Source organism: Microtus pennsylvanicus, chromosome 13 (assembly GCF_037038515.1).
Source record: "Microtus pennsylvanicus isolate mMicPen1 chromosome 13, mMicPen1.hap1, whole genome shotgun sequence".
Lineage (NCBI taxonomy): Eukaryota > Metazoa > Chordata > Mammalia > Rodentia > Cricetidae > Microtus > Microtus pennsylvanicus.
The window spans coordinates 64,112,306-64,135,529 of record NC_134591.1 but is presented as its reverse complement, the minus strand read 5'-3'; the positions used below and the strand labels follow the sequence as shown (position 1 = coordinate 64,135,529).

Below are 23,224 nucleotides of genomic sequence, written 5' to 3'. Positions count from 1 at the left end.
CCGAGCCTACCCTGAGAATAACGAGCCTTCGAGCACCTGCAGGATAATAGAATCTGCACTGAATCTTAGAGACCGCCTGAGAAAACAGAGAAAATGGAAAGGAAGGAAACAACATCAAATGTAGAAAACAGAGGAGACTACACAAATGGAAAGGAGTGTCCTAAAAATAAATTTCAGAGTAAACTAAAGGCCACAGCTGGACTGTGCCAGTTTAGGACAACTCCCTATACTGTCCACTCCATTATAACATGTATACACAATATACACTTACTTATTCCTATGTTTTTTTACCTACTGAAAATCTGGTAACAAATGAAGGAGACTGATTCCATCTATTTATAGTGTTTTTGTCCCTTAAACACATGGGGACATATAGCCAGCATTCTTTTTTTTTTCTCTGGTTTTTCGAGACAGGGTTTCTCTGTTTAACAGTACTGACTGTCCTGAAACTCACTTTGTAGACCAGGCTGACCTCAAACTCAGAGATCTGCCTGTTTCTGCCTCCTGAGTGCTGGGATTAAAGGCGTGCGCCACCACTGCTTTTTTTTTTTTTTTTGGTGGGGGAGAGCAAACCAACATTCTTTAGTCACAGTGTGACATGGTAAAAGGAGAAAATAAAATGGTAGAGCCTCTTATTTTTTGGAAAAAAGGCACATCTAGAAAATACTACTACCAGGCCACACTTAGCTAACAGTGAGGAGAAATCATCAGATTACAAACGGCTTTGGGTGCTATCATGTGCAGCCTTACAGGATGCAGCAGTCCTGTCTTCAGATGAAGGACCCTCTCGCTGATAGTGTCAGCCTCTACTTGAAGAGGAGAAAACAGAGTAATGAAACAACAGGAAATACCCAAAGGCTAGTGGGGAGATAAAGCGCTCGCTTCGCGCCAACAGGACTCTCAATCAACATTTAGTACTGCAGACAAGAGAAATAAGAGCAAAACAATAGACAACCACCACGACTCCCACAAAAAGAAAAAGAAGGGGGGCGCTCACTGCAATTTACAGAGTGCTGAAGAAATAATGTCATTATTCTGGGATACTTAGAAGAGTTTTTCTCAGTTTTTTAGTATCATAAAGTCACTTGAGCCATTCATATCCCAAAACTTGGAACTGTCAATATTACTACCCAAATGTCAATTCTTTTCTAAGGTCCGTTCAGTTTTAGGATGCTGTTACTGAATCGACATTAATCAGCACAGTATGTAGTTTCTGGCCCCTTTTCCTTCATTCCTCCCTCCCATCACTCTCAAGAAAACAGTAACAAGGCTTTGGCAGCAGGCTTCTTTGCAGCTGTTTCAAACATGTCACTCATTCACTGGTTTTTGTTTTGTTTTTCCCAGAGATGATAAACATTGGTCTGACAGTTGTATTTCTAAGTCTGGGGTCCACTGAACAGCTGCTTATGGTACCACATGACTGCACTCCCAGCACTCAGACTTGCCTGCAGTTCAAGGGCAGCCTAGACCACAAACAGATTTTGTCTCAAAGAAACAAAGTGAGCTTCTGAGGAAAAACTTCAGAGTCAGGAAGATCAGAATTCATCTAAAATATCGTAAGATGGATATGGTGGTGCATTCCCTAAGATCTCAGCAGCCCAGAGGCTTGAGGCAGTGGGCTCATGAGTTATAGGCCAGTTTGGGCTATACAGAGAAGTCAAGACCAGTCTGGGCTTCTTAGAGAGACACTGCCTTCAAAACCAAAAGAACAACCAATTCAGGGAGGCTGTCCTTTACAGTCTATAGACTACTCCCCCTCACGGAAAAGAAGAGTGGAATACGGGATTGAGTCAGCCGTGCCATCTTAGTGGTCTGTGGCAGAGCCCCTTGTTCTATCAAAGGGATCTCTACTACAACCTGCCCCACAGCTCTTCTCCTGAAAATCACGCACTCTTCCTCTGTTTTTTGTTTGTTTGAGACAGGGTTTCTCTGTAGCTTTGGAGCCTGTCCTGGAACTAGCTCTTGTAGACCAGGCTGACCTCGAACTCACAGAGATCAGCCTGCCTCTGCCTCCTGAGTGCTGGGATTAAAGGTGTGCAGGACAGCCAGGGCTACACAGAGAAACCCTGTCTCAACCAAGAAAAGAAAGAAAGGAAGAAAGGAAGGGAGGGAGGGGAAAAAGGGAGAGAGGGAGAGAGACTTTCCATAACAATAACCACAGGATAGGAATTCTGGCTTTAAAGTGCTTCAGTTTCTTCCCTTCCACTAACAATTTGCTTTGCATACGAGTTCTAGAAACTGAACAGAACGACAAGGGAGGGAAGCGGAGTAGAAGCCCTGTCAGTCTCACAGTTCTTGTTACGTTAATTAGGTAGGGAGTAACTAAGGGTTCTCTTTCAACAGTCTGTCAACATTTATGTAAGTCTTTCTGAATTTATGAGTAGACTCTTTCTACATTAACACTCAATGATACAATTTTCCTTGGTACATTTAATGTCTATAACTCAGTTGTTTGTGTCAACAGTGCACATCCTATATATACTGCTCACGATGATTTTAACCCTATTATACCCCCTGGTTAGTAATAACTCACCAAGGGCAGGGATCACATTTAAAAATTTCAGTATTTCTATTAATTACTTATGTCTCCCTAACTTTTACAGTTATTTTAACTGAGAGGGCTAAAACAATGGCAGAGTAACCATAAGTGTGCAACTCTCAGTACATAAAGAAAGCGCAACACTCACTACTGAGTGTGCAGCACAGATTTCCCAGCAGTAAGTTAGCCAAGTTTAATTTTAAAAACATGCAACATGCCAGGTAAGGCGGTGCACATCTGTGATCCTGATCTGGGAAGTTGAGGTAAGAGGATCACATGTTTGAGGCTGCCAGAGACTGCATACAGCAAGTCCATCTCAAAAGCAAAACAAAAGAACATACAACATTGCTTTCTCCGAGGGAAATCACTAAGGATCCTGTTCTTCATTGTTATTTCTAATTTAGATTCTGTAAGTATAACTGAATACTACTCAAAATCTCTTCAGCTTAGCTTTTCTACAATCAACTGGAACACTCACCGGTTGCTCTGGTAGGTCTTGCTCTTCTTCCATGAGGACCACTATCTCTTTACACACTTAATGTGACTGGATTGCAGGTCTCCGCAGTCTTCACAAACTGTAAAAAGAGAGGAATGCAAAGCTTTATATATTCATAAAGTATTATCATCAAGGCCATCAGAGAATAACTTTTTAATACTTTGCTACTCAAGCTTTCTACGTTAGTTCCAATCTCAAAATCTCAAACTTGCACGTGGCTTCTCAAAACTGACATGCTGTTCCAAGTCACGAGAGCTGTGCGCAATAACTTCTGTAAAGCTCTGCAAAGGCCGACACGTGGAGCCACTTCCACGGTTACTATAGTGCCTAATGCCTTAAACACTTTACAATGACAGCCATGTGCAGATAATAAAACAATTTTTTTAAGGATTAGGGTTACGTTTAAAATGATAGAGACTGGCCTAGAAGGTCAGTAAGTTAAGATAACATCTAACCTGCTTTAATGTGGAACATTTACATAACTGTTAACACAGACACACAGAATCGCTTTAAATAGGACAAACTGGAAAATCAATTAAATACATCACAATCAACTATCTGTCTATATGTAATCAATTTAAATGAAAACGTAATTCTTCTGGATCTCGATAAGGCAAATAAACAGGTAAAGTGAAACCTTAAATATGAGAATTAAGGAAAAATAATTATGTAAAGCTAAGATTCAGTTTAATCTGAAATAATGAGCATCCACCAAATATACAAGGTAATTATTTAAATAAATATTTTTCAAACCCTGTTCCTCTGGTCCTAATTTCAATTTTTAAACCTTTCTTTGACCTGCTAACAGGAGATACATTATAAAAACGAAATACTCCATTCCTACTTAACTGAGGATGGCTCTTTTCTGATAAACGCTCCTGTGTGACTTCTACCAACCATCAAACCCACCTTAACACAAAGTTTAAAGTTCAGACTCTTGCTGCAGAGATAATGAAATGAACAACAGAAACAGGAACACCAAAGCCTTCGTTTCTGCTGCCCAGTCAACCTGTGTGGCTCTCTTTTGGTACAATATAGTACACCTTTTAGAGCGATACTTAAGAAAGGAAAACGAGCGCAAGCAATGCAAGCAGCTGGAAAACCTTAACCATTAGGTGACAACAGCTTTGCTCCTTCCTCTGCTCTTCAAATATCAAAAGGGAAACAAAGTTAGGTGCTCAATGCACACGTGCCTCTTACAGTCTCTCAAGACTCTGTTCCGACTATATGACACAGACAACTAGCCCTGCAGAATTACAGGATGCAGAAATGAAAGCTCATGGCTACAACCCTCCCCAGGCTCATTTTGCTCAACACAGAAGAGCATGAACTATGTGACCATAAAACTGATTTGTGGCTGTAAAAGATAAACACTTTTTTTCTTTTACCAATTTATGACTACCTTAAATTAGAATCTCTTTATGTGATTACTGCACTATGCAAACGTACATTTGTAAATATATGATTTCAACCCACAAGAGCAAACAAAATAGGATCTAACTCTTAGAGAAACAGAATGCCTTCACTCTTCATTTTTTTGAAATTGTGTTTTACCTACAAAGAAAGTTATTAACACTCCACGCTATGTCAACCAAGGCCTATGGGTGTAAAAACTGTACTCTGAGTGTGCTTTTAGCTGAGAGGGAGGGGAATCACTTCCCTGGGGCAGGGTTAAAATCTACACTGAGATAGAGGAAGATAAAGACAATAATTAAAGATGATAGTCAATAACATGTTCTCTAATTTTGTTTTTAAATACAAAATCTGAACATTAAAAGAGAACACAATTTTTTTTTACAGATCAAAATGGGGTAATAAGTTTCAAAAGAAAGAAATACATAACCAAATGTTCAAAATATTCAAAACTATATTAAAATCCTGAGCTACTCAATATGAATTCTGTAGTATGTTACAAGGTGACTTCCTTATGAAAAACAATGAGAAAATAATTCTACTTGTTTCTTCTTAGAAAATAAACATTCTTGCTAACATCTTTAAAACTACCAATATCCTTCCTCTCAGCTCTTCAACTGAAAGGAACAAAAAGATGTAGTTTCCATAGTTCAGAGAAAAGAACTTAGGAAACACGGGCTTGATTTTTTAAAAAAGATTTATTAATAATGTACACCTGCGCACATGCCTGCATACAAGAAGAGGGCACCAGCTCTCATTACAGATGGTTGTGAGCCACCATGTGGGTGCTGGGAAAGGAACTGAGGACCTCTGGAAGAGCAGCTAGTGCTCTTAACCGCTGAGTCATCTTTCCAGCCCCATACTTGATATTTTTAACTAACTGGTCAATTATCACTAGTCATTTCCATAACTTTAAAACAAAAGCTGGATGGTGGCACACACACATAATTTCAGCACTCAAGAGGCCAAGGCAGAGAGATTATTGCAATTCTGATGCCATGCTGACTACACAGGGAAACACAATCTCAAAAAAAGAAAAAAGAAAAGAAAGGGGAAAAAAAGAGAAATAAAACAGCAATTCCACCAAAACCAAATCAAATCCAAGTAGCCTGAGGATCTGCTTGGATCCTGGCAACTGCAGTATGAGACACTTCCAAAAACACATTCTAGTACATGTGCAAATAAAATATGTATTAATAACTATAAATTACATAATTCCATTACATTCTTCACATTTCTAGCATTTATCGATGTGCTAAAACTTGTACTATTTTCCTTTTTCTGTCTCTATTCTTGTTTTTTTTTTGTGATTCTATAGAGTAAACCCAGAGCCTCATACATGCTAAGTATATTACTGTCTACCTTTTTTTCCTTTCTTTCTTTTTCTGTTTTGTTTTGTTTTTTGTTAGTTTGTTTGTTTGAGATAGAGTTTCTCTGTGTAGCTCTGGCTGTCCTAAAACTTGTTCTATAGACCAGACTGGCCTCGAACTCACAATGATCTGCCTGCCCCCCCCCCCGCCCCTTTCCCAGTGCCAGGATTAAAGGCGTGCACCACTACCACAGGCTAATTCAACTACTGTTTACGCCACCACAACTTTTCCTAATTGACATAAACTATATAATAGAAAGTCCGCTCACTATAAAACATAAGCACAATTCTTGGTTCCAGTTTGGATAATAAAAGCAATGTAGAGTTATTGCAAAAAAATCTTAAAAATTCTCATTTCCATGGATTAGTTCTAGTTTATACATATTTTCACCATTAGTGAAACCTGACATTATTCTGTGGTAAATGAAGACTTAAAAACACCAAATAGTAATAGCTATGTCAGATGTGGGGTGAAGATGTGAATGCTATAAAAATGAACTTAATAAAAACTCAGTCAAATGCTGATGAAGTTATGAACCCAGCAAGCTAATTTCTTAGTTTAAGTACCTTGTAAGCATTTGGACAGGAAAGTCAACAACTTTCAAGTCTTGCTTTATCATCCTTTCTGAAGATGTCAACTCGCTAGTGTTCATATGTCTTCATGGAAACACACACACACGACACATGGGCTCAACAGGTTATATTTAAGATATATATGCATACACACACATATGCATGTAATAGCAATAATGAAAAAAGAGGCCAAGAATTTGAAGGAGAGCAGGAGCTGGTATATGGGAAGGTTTGGAGCAGAGCAGGGGCTGGTATATGGGAAGGTTTGGAGCAGAGCAGGGGCTGGGATATGGGAAGGTTTGGAGCAGAGCAGGGGCTGGTATATGGGAAGGTTTGGAGCAGAGCAGGGGCTGGGATATGGGAAGGTTTGGAGCAGAGCAGGAGCTGGTATATGGGAAGGTTTGGAGCAGAGCAGGGGCTGGGATATGGGAAGGTTTGGAGCAGAGCAGGAGCTGGTATATGGGAAGGTTTGGAGCAGAGCAGGGGCTGGGATATGGGAAGGTTTGGAGCAGAGCAGGAGCTGGTATATGGGAAGGTTTGGAGCAGAGCAGGGGCTGGGATATGGGAAGGTTTGGAGCAGAGCAGGAGCTGGTATATGGGAAGGTTTGGAGCAGAGCAGGGGCTGGGATATGGGAAGGTTTGGAGCAGAGCAGGAGCTGGTATATGGGAAGGTTTGGAGCAGAGCAGGGGCTGGGATATGGGAAGGTTTGGAGCAGAGCAGGAGCTGGTATATGGGAAGGTTTGGAGCAGAGCAGGGGCTGGGATATGGGAAGGTTTGGAGCAGAGCAGGAGCTGGTATATGGGAAGGTTTGGAGCAGAGCAGGGACTGGGATATGGGAAGGTTTGGATGGAGGAAAGGAAAGGGGAAAATGTTGCCATTAAATTGCAATCTCAAAAAAAATCAAGGAAAATATAAAATCGAGAATAAAAACAGTATTTCCTATGACTTCATATTTCTCTAAGTGTCAATGAAAAAGTTAAAAACTGGTTTGATTCAAAGGAGCTGACACAGTCTGTTCTTTTGTGTTTTTTTTGCGGGGAGTTCCTCACAATGTCATGCTGGCCTAGAAATCAAACACCCTGACACCCCCGCCCGAGTTAGCTTTACGTTTCATCTGAGTCACCACTCCATGCCAACGTATTTTTCTCCATTTGTTTATTTTGTGGGGATAAGGGGCATGTGCTGTGCACATGTGAAGCTCAGAGGACAACCTGCAGGAGACTCTTCTCTCCTTCCACCATGTGGGTTCTGGGGACTTGACTCAGATCACCAGGCTGAGTCAGCTCACTGAGCCCCAAACACCCAATTTTTAAAATACTACTGCAGATAGTTTATGAACAAACATATTCAAAAACAAAGCCAAATCTTTTTATAATATGAAAACTTAACTTTTATTTTCATGGCTAAGAAATCAGAAAGTAAATAATTAGTAGTGAATACTTTACTTCAAAATTCTGTATTCCTGTCTCATAATCTTTCTTGTGTAGCTGTATCTACAGTACTTGTCTTGTGATCATAATGGACATAGTGTAACTCAGTCTATTTCAATGTGCTACTACAGCTCTTAGGCAAGGGAAAGTAAGCATATATTTTTTTTCTTTGTTTGTTTGTTTGGTTTGTTTTGTTTTTCGAGATAGGGTTTCTCTGTGGTTTTGGAGCCTGTCTTGGAACTAGCTCTTGTAGACCAGGCTGGTCTCGAACTCACAGAGATCTGCCTGCCTCTGCTTCCCGAGTGCTGGGACTAAAGGCTTGCGCCACCACCGCCCACCTAGTAAGTATATATTTATGATGTGGAATAACCTTTTTGTACACTGTGAAGATGTGTCACTCTGACTGGTTTAATAAAAAGCTAAATGGGGCTGGAGAGATGGCTCAGTGCTTAAGAGCATTGCCTGCTCTTCGTAAAGGTCATGAGTTCAATTCCCAGCAACCACATGATGGCTCACAACCATCTGTAATGAGGTCTGGTGCCTTCTTCTGGCCAGCAGACGTACAAACAGAATATTGTATGCATAATAAATAAATATTAAAAAAATAAAATAAAATAAAAAGGTAAATGGCCAATAACTAGGCACAGCTAGAGATCTCTACTTGATGTTGGGGGCATCCGATCTGATCATGTTTTGCTATCTGCTCTTTAATATTTGGTCTTTTACTTTTGTTTGCTATGTAAATAAACTCACTCATCTGAAACTGAAGCATGGTTATTATGAACCATTCTTTGGACATACAGAACAGCAGTCCAGGCTATATAAGATCTTATTTAAAGAAACAAAAACGGCTGGGAGGTAGTGACGCAAGCCTTTAATCCAAGCATTCGGGTGGCAGAGGCAAGTGGATCTCTGTGAGTTTGAGGCCAGCCTGGTCTACAAGAGCGAGTTCCAAGACAGGCCCCACAGCTACAGAGAAACCCTGTCTCAATAAACAAAGAGAGAAAGAGAGAGAGAGAGACAGAGACAGAGACAGAGAGACAGAGAAAGAAAACAAAAACAGTAACAAAAGAAGGAGGGAAACAGATCCATGAAACACTCAAAAACATTTCGAATAATTGGAAATGTTGTCTAACAAATCTGGCGTATAACTCCAAAGTTAGCATCCCATATTTATGCTGAGTCCAATTCCAAATTTAAATACAAGAAATAAATACTCAATCAGTATCACTGACAATTTCACATACTCTGTTGTCTTGATGAATCTTAGGGACTTTTCTGATGCCTTAAGAACAAACTCAAGTCAGGTGGAGGCTCAAGCCTTTAATCCCAGCACTCAAGAGGCAGAGACAGGCTGACCTCTGTGAGTTCAAGGTCAGAATGGTTTACAGAGCAAGTTCCAGGACAGGCTCCAAAGTTACAAAGAAAGAAAACCTGTCTCAAACTACTCCCCAAATTTTTGTTTTAACCAGATAAGTAACCAAGGGTGGCCTTGAACTCCTGGTCCTCCTGCCTCAGCATCCCAAATGCAGAAATTACAGGCATAAACCATCATACCTGGCCTGTTTTATTTTAAAACACTGGAATTAAGGGTTATAAACTTCAAAGGCCACTTCTCATTAGGCTCCACTCCTAAAGTTCGCCAATCTCCCAAAACAGTGCTGCCAGCTAGGGAACAAGTCATGGCTACCTCTTTCATAATATTAATTTCCAAAGATGACCAATAAATCTGGGTTATAAGTCTAACCAGTTTTCCTTAGAGGAGGTAGATGAGCATCTCTATTCATCTGTTTCTATATACAGGTTCTAATCATTTACATCCACCTCTCCTGACCACAAGATGAACGACACATGCCCTAGTGTCAGCATCAAGGTAGCAAAAACAGGAGGACTGCAAATTCAAGTTGGATGAGGACTATGTAGTAAGACCCTAACATCAGGGAAAGGAGGAAAGAACAGGAAGAAAGCAGGAGGGAGAAGTGAGTAGCGAGACAATGTTTGAAGGCAAGTTTGCTTTCTGGATACGAATTTATTTCTTCTAAACATCAGAAAAAAAAAATTACATGGGAGCCGGGCGGTGGTGGCGCACGCCTTTAATCCCAGCACTTGGGAGGCAGAGACAGGTGGATCTCTGTGAGTTCGAGACCAGCCTGGTCTACAGAGCTAGTTCCAGGACAGGCTCCAAAACCACAGAGAAACCCTGTCTCGAAAAACCAAAAAAAAAAAAAAAAAGTTACATGGGATTTAGCTGCTCTCCTATGCCAGGGTGAGTGTCAGCAAGTACTGGTAGGGGAAGCGACAAGGGTCAAGCAAGAAAATGGCATGGTTTCATCTTCACTCACTAAATGCTATGGTGAACAGATGGTACAGAAATAGATGCTTGCCTGCCATGGGCAGAGCCTTCGACGTCTTTTAAGAATGTTCCCAGGTTACAGGGCTCAAAACTGAGAGCAATGGCCAAGAGACTTGAGGAATGCCCTAGGCGCCTTCCACTCTGGTTAGTGCCTTGGTGTCTGCTAAGTCTACATATGCTTCAATTTCTCATCTAGTTTCTCCATCTAGTTCTTATTCAGTCTCCTTTGGGTCTTATTTTTTCAAACTCCATTAAATTCGCATCAGTTGAAGGCAATGTTTCTACCTTAAAAAAAAACCCTAAAATACATACCAGAATATCCTTTCAGAATCCTTTATTCGCAGCCCTACAGAAGGAGGCAGAAATATCCCGTGGATCTATACTCAGCCCTTAATACTTCCTTAGAGTGGTTCTAAGAGAGGCTTCAAGCTGCCATAACCTGGGCAACAGCACAAATCCCATGGGGCGGAGGGAAGAGTTGGGGTGGGGGTACAACACACACCTGCAACCACCACTTTTTGCAGGCAGACAAAAGCCATCACATGCAAGGCAACGCCTATAAATATCAGCCCAGTCAACTGACTGATAGAGCTGGTGAGACATTCTGGCTCCTTTATTTGGAGGCATGAAGAACAGACATGCTTTAGTATTGTCAGCTGTAGGAATATTTATACTAACTTTACACTGAGAAGAATATATCGTATTTACTGAGAAAGTTACAGACTTAAGCTATATTAAATTCTTGTAAGAATATTTTAGGAATATAGTAAGAACAAGAATTACTTTTACAATTTCTAATTTTACTTCTTGGAAAAATCATCCTTAAAGTTGTCTATAAACCATCTCTAAGGTTGTCGGTCGGTGGTAGCACACACTTTTAATCCCAGCACTCAGGAGGCTTGAGACAGGCAGATCTTTGAGTTTGCCTGTCTGGTCTACAGAGCGAGTTCCAGAACAACATGGGCTACATAGAGAAACCCTTTTTCAAAAAATCAAAACAAAGAAAACTGTCTCTAGGGGCTGAAGAGATGGCTCAGTGGTTAAAACCACTGGCTGTTCGTCCAGGGGACCTGGTCTACTCCCAGCACCCACTTGGCAACTAACAATGTCTACAACTCCAGTTCCAGGGGACCTGATATCTTCACACAGACAAAACACCAATGCACATAAAAGAAAAATAAATCTGCCTTAAGACCTCTTGAGTTTTCAGTTTGTCAGTTTTAGAATTTCTCTGATTTTCAAGACTTCAGAACCCCAAACTTCAAAACATTTCCTTTATATTTTAATCCACAACCTTAACAGTTCTCAGAGAATTACATTTTTTCAGTAGGAGCTGCAACTGGACACATAATATTACACTTTGGCATGAATATTCCAAAAATACATTGCTTCTAATTATATAAAAAAAATATACTCCATTTCACGTATTATCTGATCTACATGTCAGCTAGGGCTCTGGTATTTGAACAGCATTAACCTCAAAACTAAGGTTTTCAAAAGTCTGTATTCTAACTGCTGAAAGAAACCAACATCAGTTTGTCTTATTAATTTTTATTTCTCCAAATGCATTTACTACTTTCAAGGTCTATAAACAAAACCCATCCCTCTCACTCCTCGTGCTGTCCCTGCAGCTCACAAAGAGAAGAGCAGCGAAGGGAGATTTAATAGTGTACCTTTTCAACAAAGCTAATCTCTAAGAGCAGCAGGGCTGACAAGCGTAAGATACTGGGGACACACACTTTGGGACCAGACTACCAGCTCTGACAGTAACCATGAAACCTCAGATAAGGCCTGTTGGATCTCAGTCACTTCATGTGTGAAACAGGAATAACTACCTTTCTTTTCTTTCCTTTCTCTCTCTCTCTCTCACTCTTTTTTTGTTTTTGTTTTTGTTTTTTGTTTTTCAAGACAGGGTTTCTCTGGAGTTTCGGAGTCTATCCTGGAACTAGCTCTTGTAGACCAGCCTGGCCTTGAACTACTCACAGAGATCCACCTGCCTCCGCTTCCCAGTGCTGGGATTAAAGGTATGCGCCACCACCACCCGGCTATAACTACCTTTCTTATAAGGACTAAATGTGTTAATATCTGTAAAACATAAGCGCAGGTTAGCACATAATACTCATGATGTATTTGTTTAGAAACAACTTTGAAGGGCTGGAGAGATGACTCAGTAATCTAGAGCTCATACTGCTCTTTCAGAGGACCTGAGTTCAATTCCCAGCACCCATGAGATGGCTCACAGCTGCATGTTAACCAAGTCCAAGGGACCAAGGCCCTCTTCTGGTGTCTTCAGGCAACAGCACTCACAATCATATACCTACACACATAATCACAAAATTTAGATTAAAAATAAAATCTTTGAACTAAGAATATTAAAATCATTAAGAGCAAGGTCTAAATAGTAAGAAACTACAATGAAAGATTAGGTAAGATGGACCTGCAGATCTGCTTATCTTTGTCACACGGCTTTGATTCTAAAACTCCACACAAGACCTTTCTATACACATCTTCAAGAAAAGATGCTTCCAGACTTCAGGACAATTTAACATGCCAATCACAATGTTTTTATTCAGCATTTATATAAAACACCACAGTCAAATATTCCCAGGAGATCCAAACTATGAGCTCATAGTACCAATAGCTAACATTTATAGAATGCTTTTTATGGATCACGCACTGTTCTAAGTACCTTTATACACTACTGTTTTAATTTTTCCATTATGCTTGTAACACAAGAACCATTTACAATCATCACTGGTCTACAGATGGGAAAACTAAAGGCACAGCAGGTAACCTGCTCAAGGATATATACCTAAGAAGTCAGCAATTGGAAGTCAAGGTCAGGCAAGTTTATTTTCCAAGTCAGAGCTCTCAATCCATAGTCTGTACCTCACAGACAAAACGAATGAGTGATGTAAAAATGTATGCTATGCATGCCACAGTCACCAGCAGCCAGCGCTGACAAGAGAGATAATGACAGAACGCTGGGGAGAAGGCGAGTTTTCTTCTTCCCTTCTGGCTCTCATTCCCCAGTTATCCACTACTCGTGTGTGTGGACCCCACTGAAGTGCACTGACAGCACCGACTCACAGCAATTGCTCATCAGAGTTAACTGCAGCCTTCGGCAAGTCTGCTGTGAATTTGAGGCCAGCTTGTGTATAACAGTTAACACTCAAAAAAGACTAAATAAATACGAGGTAGTAATCAATTAAACGCAAAAAGTTGACTATGTCTGCTGACCTCACACCTCTAACGGCTCGGACAGGACAGAAATGTTAGAATCCACACCTTCCTTTCTGCTCTAAGATTTCAAAAGCTGAACGGGGACATGGACGTGATCCACCACTGCAGACCCTACCCGTGACCTCGCACAGATGAGCAACTGCTTCGTGCCCTCAGTCCTCTTTTCTTGGTTTTAAAGCCTAGAGTGGGGATAAAAAAAGGGGGAGAAATAAAGCAGCTTTGTCCCCTACTGACTAAATGCCAGAACAAAAACGACGCCTTTAAAAAGCACCGAACAGGCCTAAACTTTGGCTGTTATGTGGAAACTAAGAAAGGATTCTTCTGATGGGTGCACTGTAAACCAGCCGCTTCACAACCTCAGGACTCAGGACTTCTGCGGGTGTGGGGGCCATTTTTTATGTGTTTTATTGGCATATATTAATTATACACAGAGGCTAGAGAGATGCTTAGCAGTCAAGACTGTATTCTGGGCTGGGCGGTGGTGGCGCACGCCTTTAATCCCAGCACTCGGGAGGCAGAGGTAGGCGGATCTCTGTGAGTTCGAGACCAGCCTGGTCTACAAGAGCTAGTTCCAGGACAGACTCCAAAACCACAGAGAAACCCTGTCTCGAACCCCCCTCCCCCCCAAAAAAGATTGTATTCTGCTCTTGCAGGACTTGGGCTCTGTTGCCAGCACCCATATAAGCAGCTCATAACTGCCTATAACTCCAGTTCCAGTGGGTCTGAGTCTTTGTCCTCTGAGGGCACTCGCACACACGTGCTATACAAAATCTCCTGCAGCTAAGACACAAACACATGAAAGTAATACACATAAATTATACACAGGACTGCGTTTAACTATGACAGCTTTATGCACGCATGTAAAGCATTTTAATCATGTTCATACCTCATGGTTTGTTTTTTGAGACAGGGTCTCATGTAGCCCAGACTGGCCTTGAACGCTATTTGTAGTTGAGGATGGCTCTTTTAACTCCTGATTTTCCTGCCACTATCTCCCAAGCTGGGACTGTATGCACAGATGGTTTACTGAAGTTAAAATCATGGTCCAGTAGGGTCCCCTCTCAATTGTTTTTACACATTTATTTGACTAAAATCCTTACATAATCAAGGTAACTTTTCAGAGGTCAAAACCTAATAAAGGCAGGAGCTATAGAGATGACTCAACCGTTAAGAGCGTGCACTGACAGAAGATCCGAAGTTCCCAGCACCCTAGTCCAACAGCTCACAACTGCCTGTAACTCCAGCTCCAGCAGAAATCAATTGACTCTAGCCCTGAGGGCACCTGCAATAGTGAACATCTACCCACTTGAAGACATGCAACTCACATAATTTAAAATAAATCTTCTGGCTGGGTGGTGGTAGTGCACACCTCTAATCTCAGCACTCGGGAGGCAGAGGCAGGTGGATCTCTGTGAGTTTGAGGTCAACCTGATCTACAGAGCTAGTTCCAGGACAGGCTCCAAAGCCACAGAGAAACCCTGTCTCGAAAAACCAAATAAATAAATATTTAATTAAAGCAGTGATACTGGCCAGGTTCACACCTTCAATCTCAGTACTGCAGAGACACAGACAGGCAGATTTTTGTGAGTTGAGGATAGCAGAGTGAGCTCTAGGTCAGACAAAGCAACACAGAAACACTTTGTCTCAAAAAAAAAAAAAGGTAATCATTTGTTTCAAATTGCTTTTTAAACCTTAAACTTTTACAGTTCCTTTATGATGCAGAAGACTAAAAATAGTAGTCTCTTGAACAACAACAAAGAAATAAAAGGTTGGCAGTTGAAACTAGGAAGACCAAATTCAAATCTGCCTAAGTAGCCTTGTTACTTTGGGCAAGTTATATACTCTGTACTCTGTTTCTTCATATGGAAAATTAGAATATACTCATAATTCTGTAAGAGGTGGAGTTAATAATGTATGAACCATTTAGAATAGAATAATATCTGACAGAATTGTCATGTAGTGTTTTGTTTTGTCTGTTTAAAGACGAGGTCTTGCTGTGTTGCCCAGGCTCAGCAGGAACTCACAATCACCATGTCCAGCCATATCCTGGTACTGCAGACACAAGGCACCATGCCCACCTGAACTCACTTCTTTCTTTATTTCTCCTCTTTTATCTTTTTATGTATTTTGTTTGTTTACTATTTTACTACAGATTTTTTTTTTTTTGGTTATTCGAGACAGGGTTTCTCTGTGGCTTTGGAGCCTGCCCTGGAACTAGCTCTGTAGACCAGGCTGGTCTCTAACTCCCAGAGATCCACCTGCCTCTGCCTCCCGAGTGCTGGGATTAAAGGCGTGTGCCACCATCGCCCGGCTTTACTACAGATTTTAATAGGTCAATTGCAAAAAAATCCCCAAATGAAGATTACTTGTATTTACAAAGAATAAAATCTTTCTATTAAGCTGTCATAGAGACTCAAACAATAATCTTAAAACTCTAAAATGATTTCAAAACAGGAGGAAATCATACATCTAGTTTTAAAAATCATAAGCCATTTTCACTGGTGAATGACACATTTTTAGGTCTAAAAGTTCATTTTCTGGGAGCTTAGTTTCTATTTTTAGATTGGTTTGATTTTTCTGAGACAGAATCTCACTCAAACTCACCAAAATTTCTACTTCCTCCCAAGTGCCAGGCTTACAAATATGCACAATGTTCCTCTTAAAGTAGTTTAATTCTAATTATGTTAAGTCTTTATTTAACTCAGAAATTTATAAACAAGATGAGATTTGGAGTTTAATATAATTGCTGGTCCTATACAAGAGCATCTGATTCATGTAAGCAGTCCAAATACGTAATATTATAATGGACACAGTAGACATCCAATTTCTATTTACTGAAAGAACTGTACTACAAAGATTACTGCTCACTATTTTACTGGAGGAAAAAAATCTAGCTGGTACAAATATTAACCAAAGTAATAAGTTAAAGTGCATCCACCACAATCTGTAGGATCTATAAGATATTAAATACTATCTACACTGGACTGGTCTGTTAACTTGTTTAAAATAAACCACTATTAGGGTACACATGGTGGCACATGCCTGTAATCCCAACATTTGGGAGAGGGAGGCAGGAGGTTAAGAGGTCAAGGTCATCCTAATCTATACAGGGAGTTGGAGGCCAGATTGGGCTATGTGAACTCCATCTCAAAAGAAAAAGAAAGTCAGGTTTAAACTATAGATTTCTTGTGATTTAAAATAATTCTGCATGCTCAAAAGGGGGAAACATTAAAGATAAATATTATGAGTTCTTTGCTTTAAATTTCTGGTTTATTATGATTTTGGGGGAAGAATGAATTTTTCAAGACAGGGTTTCCCTGTGCAGCCCTGGCAGTCCAAGAACTAGCTCTGTAGACAATGTTGGCCTCAAACTCACAGAGATCTGCCTGCCTCTGCCTCCCAAGTGCTGGGATTAAAGGCATGTACTTTCATCACCTTGCTTAAATGTCTAACTTTTAAATTTACTATAAATAAAATACTTCAGGGAGGTGACAAAAAAACACCCCAAAACTTCCACATTTACTAACTAGATACCTTATGACTTGGGTCAATTCAATGGCTCCAAGATAGAATGTTCCATCGTGTGCTATGTTCTCTAATGTAAAACATAAAATCCAGCTCTTTCTTAGTACTTTACTGTAAATTCAACACTTCGCTATAAACTATTTACGAGCATTTATGGAACAATAACCCAGTCCTAACTCTGTACATTTCTATTTGAACTAGCCTTCTTCCATTTATTTTTCTTTAAATAATCTATTTACTCTTACTTTATGCACATTGGTGTTCTGCCCACAAGCATGTCTGCGTGAAGGTATCAAATCTTAGAATTACAGACAGTTGTTAGCTGTCAAGTGGGCACTGGGAAGTGAACCCAAGTCCTCTGGAAGGGCAGTCAGTGCTCTTAACCGCTGAGCTATCTTTCCAGCCCTCCATTTAAATGATGCACAAACTACATAATATATAATCACCTGCAATACACAAAAATCTTTTAGACAAATAACTACTAAAAAGAAAACTTTATGAGAGCCTTTTTATTTGTGGTAAGAAAGAAGATGAAGTCATGAAGTAGTGCAGGCAATCACAAATCCAAAAAACAGTGGTAAGGACAGGTTGGAGGTATATTTTGCTTCTAAAATATTTAAAATTGCATCATCATTTAAATATCATAGAACACAAGGGAAAAAATTAAAACAATTGTGACAAAGTACAGTAACAAGTAAGTTAACAAAAATAACCACCAGAATGATCAAGCCAAAGCAAGAAAGCGTGGTAGGTATAAAACATGCAGGAATGCTTTCTAAATTGAGCTCTCAGACTTTAAAACAAACATAAGGTAGAAATTGCTATAGAAAATCAACAGTGAAGCTATGTGGTGGTGGCACACGTCCTTAATTCCAGCACTCGGGAGGCAGAGGCAAGCAGATCTCAGTGAGTTCGAGGCCAGCCTGGTCTACAGAGCGAGTTCCAGTCTCTCATGACTAGGGAGCTGGCATCTGTGGTGGTTTGAATGAGCTCATGTTTAGATACTTGGTCCTCAGTGAAACAGTTTGGGACGGATTGGGAGATGTCTTGCTAGAGTAGGGATGGCCTTCTTGAAGGAGGCACTGAGATTTCTAAAGGCAAGGAAGGACCAGGCTCAGTCTCAAGTTCTTGCACATTCTCTCCTGACTGCTTCCTGCCAAGTTCATGGATTAACCCTTTAAAACTGTAAGCAAGCCCCCAATTTAATGCTTTTCTTTGTAAGAGTGGCCTTGGTCATGATGTCTCCTCACAGCAATAGAACAGTAACTAAGACAGCAGCCAAGTAAGAAAGGCACGTTCTTCTGTCTGGTCTATCAGTGTTCTGTCCGTGAGCACGGCTGCTCCAGTGGCAGTAGAGAAGCTTCATTTCATTTAGGAGTGTCTGTGCAGAATTTAGACCACAACACGACATTATCACTTTTAAAAAGCTAACTTCTACTTCTGTATTGTTAGTTTCTCTAGTCCCTTTTAATGGCAAATCAACATTACAGGTTTTGTTTTTTTATTTTGGAGACACAGTCTGGCCTGAAACAAACCAACAGCTACCTGCCTCTGCCTCCCAAGTGCAAAGATTAAAAAGAAATGCGCCACCATTGCCTAGGTCATGGCATAGATCTTTGATCCTAAGAGTTTCAATCCTATATCCTAAGTCCATCAATATGGCCCACCAAATACTATATTGTGCTCACTAGTCCACAGCTTGCAAAGAACTAAAACTCATCACTCCGAATGCAAGTGCAGGACTTCTTTTAAAAAACCCAATCTTGGCCAGGCGGTGGTGGTGCACGCCTTTAATCCCAGCACTCAGGAGGCAGAGGCAGGCAGATCTCTGTGAGTTCGAGGCCAGCCTGGTCTACAAGAGCTAGTTCCAGGACAGGTTCCAAAGCTACAGAGAAATCCTGTTTCAAAAACCAAACAAACAAACAAAAAGAAAACCCAATGTTGGTGGGCTGGAGAATGGTTCAGTGGTTAAAGGAACAAGCTGCTCTTCCAGAGGACCCAGGCTTGAGTCCTAGCACCCACATGACAGCTCACAACCATCTTTAACTCCAGTTCAAGGGAATGTGAAGCCTTCTTCTGGTCTCCTCTGGCACCAGGCAGTTATACACAGTTAAATAAAAAAAAAAGGAAAAATAAATAAAAGACTTTGGAAAAATCATCATTAATTCTTAAAGCTAGGTATCATGAAGGAGTACGTTTGAACAATGAATTCCCTTTGGCTATAGATCATAAAAATCTCACTGGGTTTGGCCTGAAAATAAGCTTAAGAAACATTCAAGCATGATGGCACGGGCCTGTAATCCAGAATTTAGAAGGTGGAGGTGGAAGGATCAAGAAGGAGTTTAGGGCCATCCTCAGCTACACAGCAAGCCTGGCCAGCCTGGGTCAAAACACATCACAAAAAAGGGGAGAAAGGAGGGGGGGAAAGGTAAAGAAGAGGAGAAAAGAAATATAAAGTTCGGAAGTAAAAAGAGTTGAAAGTTGTGTGCCAATTATATTTTAGAAAGAAATATTCTTCAAACCTAGGGGCAAAGAAGTCACTGGAGCCAGCCACGGTTACTGGGGTTGTTTTCAAAGATGGGAAACGAGGCAGTCAGGCTAATCTTCCAGGGTAGATACAAGGTGGACAGATAAATTTCATAGGGGCTTCCCTCACCAGTTAAACCCTGAAAGCCAATGACAAGGGTCTTTCTCGGGGGCATCCAAGACTAACATGGACAAGCTCCAAAGTTCTTTGCTAAAAATAGGTGAAGAGAGCGCCCAGTTTCGGACTAAGCCAGGCTATGCTACACTCTCACGTGTGTATATGAGGAGAACTCAGCCAAGAGAAACCAATGAGAAACGCTGGATTCGTTCTGTTCGTGTCAAATTATTAATACTGAATTTTAGACACACAAAAGAAAATGACGGCTGCAATAAAATGCTACAAACATCCAAAACCTGAGAGGGCAGCGAATTATCCAAACTTGTACCTCTACATCACAAAATTTGAGAACCAGGATACAAACCATTACTAAATCTAATCTCTTCACATTACAGATCACTAAAAATCTCCAGAGAATGTAAGGTAGACTTTCATCTCAAAACAAGAAAATCATGGTTCCTAAACTATGCTGGCAACACTAAAAAGTTAAGATAACATTCTAAGAGGTAATGTCTGGCTTGTAATGAAAGTTACTTTTGGGTTTCAGTAGCGAATTCTAGCAGAAAACAGTACGGCCACACTAAGACGTTCTGAGAGTGAAGTTTATAAAGCCAGGGCTGGTAATCGCCCAGCAAACGCGGTCCTCCGTCCTGACACCTGTCCTCTAACTTAAAATCCGTGACGAGCGCAGAGCATCCGCATTCTGGCCTCAGCTGTGCACATCCATTCTCGCGGGGCAGAGGACAAAAAACGGACAGGACGTACTCGAGACCTGTCAATTAACAAGACCACACAAGCCCAAAGGCGAGCCCGCCACCTGTTCGCTGTTCTTCCGAGAGCCCGGAAAACTAAGGCAGAGCGAGGAGCCGGGAACGCCTTTGTTATTCGCAAGCTTGGGAAGCGAGCAGGGTTCGGTCCAACCCCTGCCTCGGGGCAAAACTTGCCCCGGGCAGGAGAAGTCGGCCCTGACCGTGGCACGGAGGGAGCCCTCGTCCCGCTGCTCCGCCAAAGCAGGCGAAACTCTCTTGTCATCTACCAGTCCCTGGAGGGGGCAAGGGTCACAGGTGAGGAGAGCTGAGGGACGGAGCTGAACCCCAACGCTCCCGGCTCTCAACACACCGGTGCAGAGGCAGAGGCCGGGCGGAGGAAGGGGCGAGGCCAGCGTGAAGGGAAAGGCTCGAGGGGAGACCGGCAGGGACAAGGGGCCGGCGGAGGGACCCCCCACCCAGCAGGACCGGGAAAGAACTCTTCAGCAGTCGCCCTGCAGGCTGCACCCGAGCCGCCGCGCTCACACCCTGGCGGCGGCGACGGAGGCGGCGAAGACTCACCCGAAGGCTGCAGACGCCCCACGGCACAACATGGGACCGCTACGGACCCACTCTGGAACCAACAGAGTGGCGGAAACCGCGGCGTTAGCGTGACCCGGATGAGCATCCCTAGGAACCGGAAGTAACCGTACGGGGCCGCCTCATAATCCACACTTCGTTCCGCCCGAACCCTGAGTACGCGTCAGGCTTCTCGGGGCGGGGAAAGGTCCAGGCCCCGCCCACGTCGCCTACTTAGGTCGCTGATTGAGTCTCGGGATCTTACGTTCTTCACGTCTTTTTCTGAGCACTTTGCCAGATCCTGGTGCTGCTCTGCAGCCTCCCGCTTTTCTGTGCCCCCCCCCCATCAAAATAAAGGTCTCATTACGTAGCACAGGTTGGTCTCGAAATCACGATCCTCTTCCTTAAGCCAAGGATTGGTATTACAGGCTTGTGCCTCCACGTTAACAGCTCTCATTTTTTAAAAAGTTCTTTAAAAAGCGTGTGATTCCTACGGTAAAGGTGCAGTAAGGCTGGAATACCGACTGCGATTCGTAGATTTAGAAAAGCTGGGAGAGGAAAAGGAATGGGAAGTTTTGAAGACACTCGGAAGACTAACTCAGAGTGAACGTTTTTATCCGAAATTTTAGTTTGTGCCTAGTAGCATGTTACACTTGCAGTCACCTTCATTGTGTGCATTGTTTCCAGAAAGTTTTTGTTTGGTTGTTTGGTTGGGCTTTTTGTTTGTTAGTTTTGGTTTTTCTAGACAGGGTTTCTCTGTGTAGCCCTGGCTGTCCTGGAACTCACTCTGTAGACCAGGCTAGCCTCCTCGAACTCAAAATTCTGCCTGCCCCTGCCTACCAATTGTTGGGATTAAAGGCATATGGCATAGACCACCACCACGCGCAGAGGAACATTTTTTTTAATGCATCATTAACTTTAAAATACAACTCAATTGTGAGCAAGGAATGGACGTGGAAACAACTTTTCTAGAGTCTTCAGTGTATTCAGTCTCAGAGACCCTCAAGAAAAAAAACCCAAATTACAAATACAGTATTAGATTAATCACAAAGTTTGTTTTAAAAGCTATCTTTTATATACAAATAAAAAGGGAAAAACCTTTTATTAACTGTTTCTATTTCAATAATTTCCTAAGCAACTACTTTGGTAAAAATCTTAATCCTTCTTTCTCAAACACCACATCTAATTAGCTCAGTCAGCAGACGCTGCCTTCAAAGTCTTGGCAGAACTTGACCCTTCGCCGCCTGCGTGAGTACAAGTCACAGTCCATCTGTGACTCTGAGTGTCCTCTTTATACACTTGCTATCCTTCGCTCCTCTTCCAGAACAGGGGTCTCTTGTTAAAGCCTTAGTCAGATCACGGGCTTCTTCCAATGACTTTCTATCGCAGGGCGGAAACCATAATCTTTACATTGCCTCGGGGACCCACAAGACTTAATTCTGTCAAGGAGAATGCTTGCCTCTTTGTGAACTTCCTTTTGTCACCCCTTCACTTAAGATGCCCTGGCCTTAAGTTGTGGTGGCGCACACCTTTAATCCCAGTTCCAGAAGGCAGAGGCAGGTGGCTCTCCAGCCAGCCAGAATGAGTTCCAGGACAGCAGGTCTCCGCAGTGAAGCCATCTTGGGAAAAAACAGACTCTGGTCTCCTTCGCTGCTCTTCAAGCCTGCAGGTAGGCTGGGGCGCTATCTGCTATCTACTACCTCTGCCTGGAATGCTTTTCCCTCATACACCTGCATCGTCCACCCTGCCATCTCCTTTACATCTTCATTCAAATGTGCCTTCTCAGGGAGACCGTCGCTGACACTGTGCTTTAAATGGTATAATGGTTTGAATAGGTATGGCCCCCCATAGACTTCTGTGTTTGACCCCTTGGCCCATAGGGAATGGCACTATTAGGCACTATTGGGCCTTGTTGATGGAAGCGTGTCCCTGTGGGGGCAGGCTTTAAGGTCTCATATATGCTCAAGCCATGTCCAGTGTGGCACACAGTCTCCTGTTCCCTGTGGATCAAGATTAGAACTCCCAACTCCTTCTCCAGCCCCGTGCCTGCCTGCACGCTGCCATGCTTCTTGCTATGATGACAATGGACTAAACCTCTGAAACTGTACACCAGCCCCAATGAAATGTTTTCTTTTATAAGATTTGCTTGGTGCCAGGCAGTGTTGGCGCATGCCTTTAATCCCATCACTCAGGAGGCAGAGGCAGGCAGATCTCTGTGAGTCTGAGATCGTGGTCTACAGAGTAAGTGCCAGGACAGACTCCAAAGCTACAGAGAAAGAGTTGCCATGGTCATGGTGTCTCTTCACAGCAATA

General features: G+C 42.0%; 1 protein-coding gene across 2 annotated transcripts in view; it reads right to left on the bottom strand.

Moving 5' to 3' along the window:
* Eya3 (EYA transcriptional coactivator and phosphatase 3) overlaps nucleotides 1-21,085 on the bottom strand; it is an 86,729-nt gene extending 65,644 nt beyond the window's left edge. Inside the window, exons 1-2 of one of the 2 annotated variants that reach the window (XM_075946700.1) lie at nucleotides 20,915-21,085; nucleotides 3,018-3,114 (exon numbers count right to left, since the gene is read on the bottom strand). In XM_075946700.1, coding sequence (XP_075802815.1) covers nucleotides 3,018-3,050 — 33 coding nt within the window. In that variant the 5' untranslated portion in view covers nucleotides 3,051-3,114; nucleotides 20,915-21,085. The remainder of the gene's footprint in view (nucleotides 1-3,017; nucleotides 3,115-20,914) is intronic. The other variant, XM_075946701.1, reaches the window with a different exon arrangement.
* Nucleotides 21,086-23,224: the final 2,139 nt, after the last annotated feature.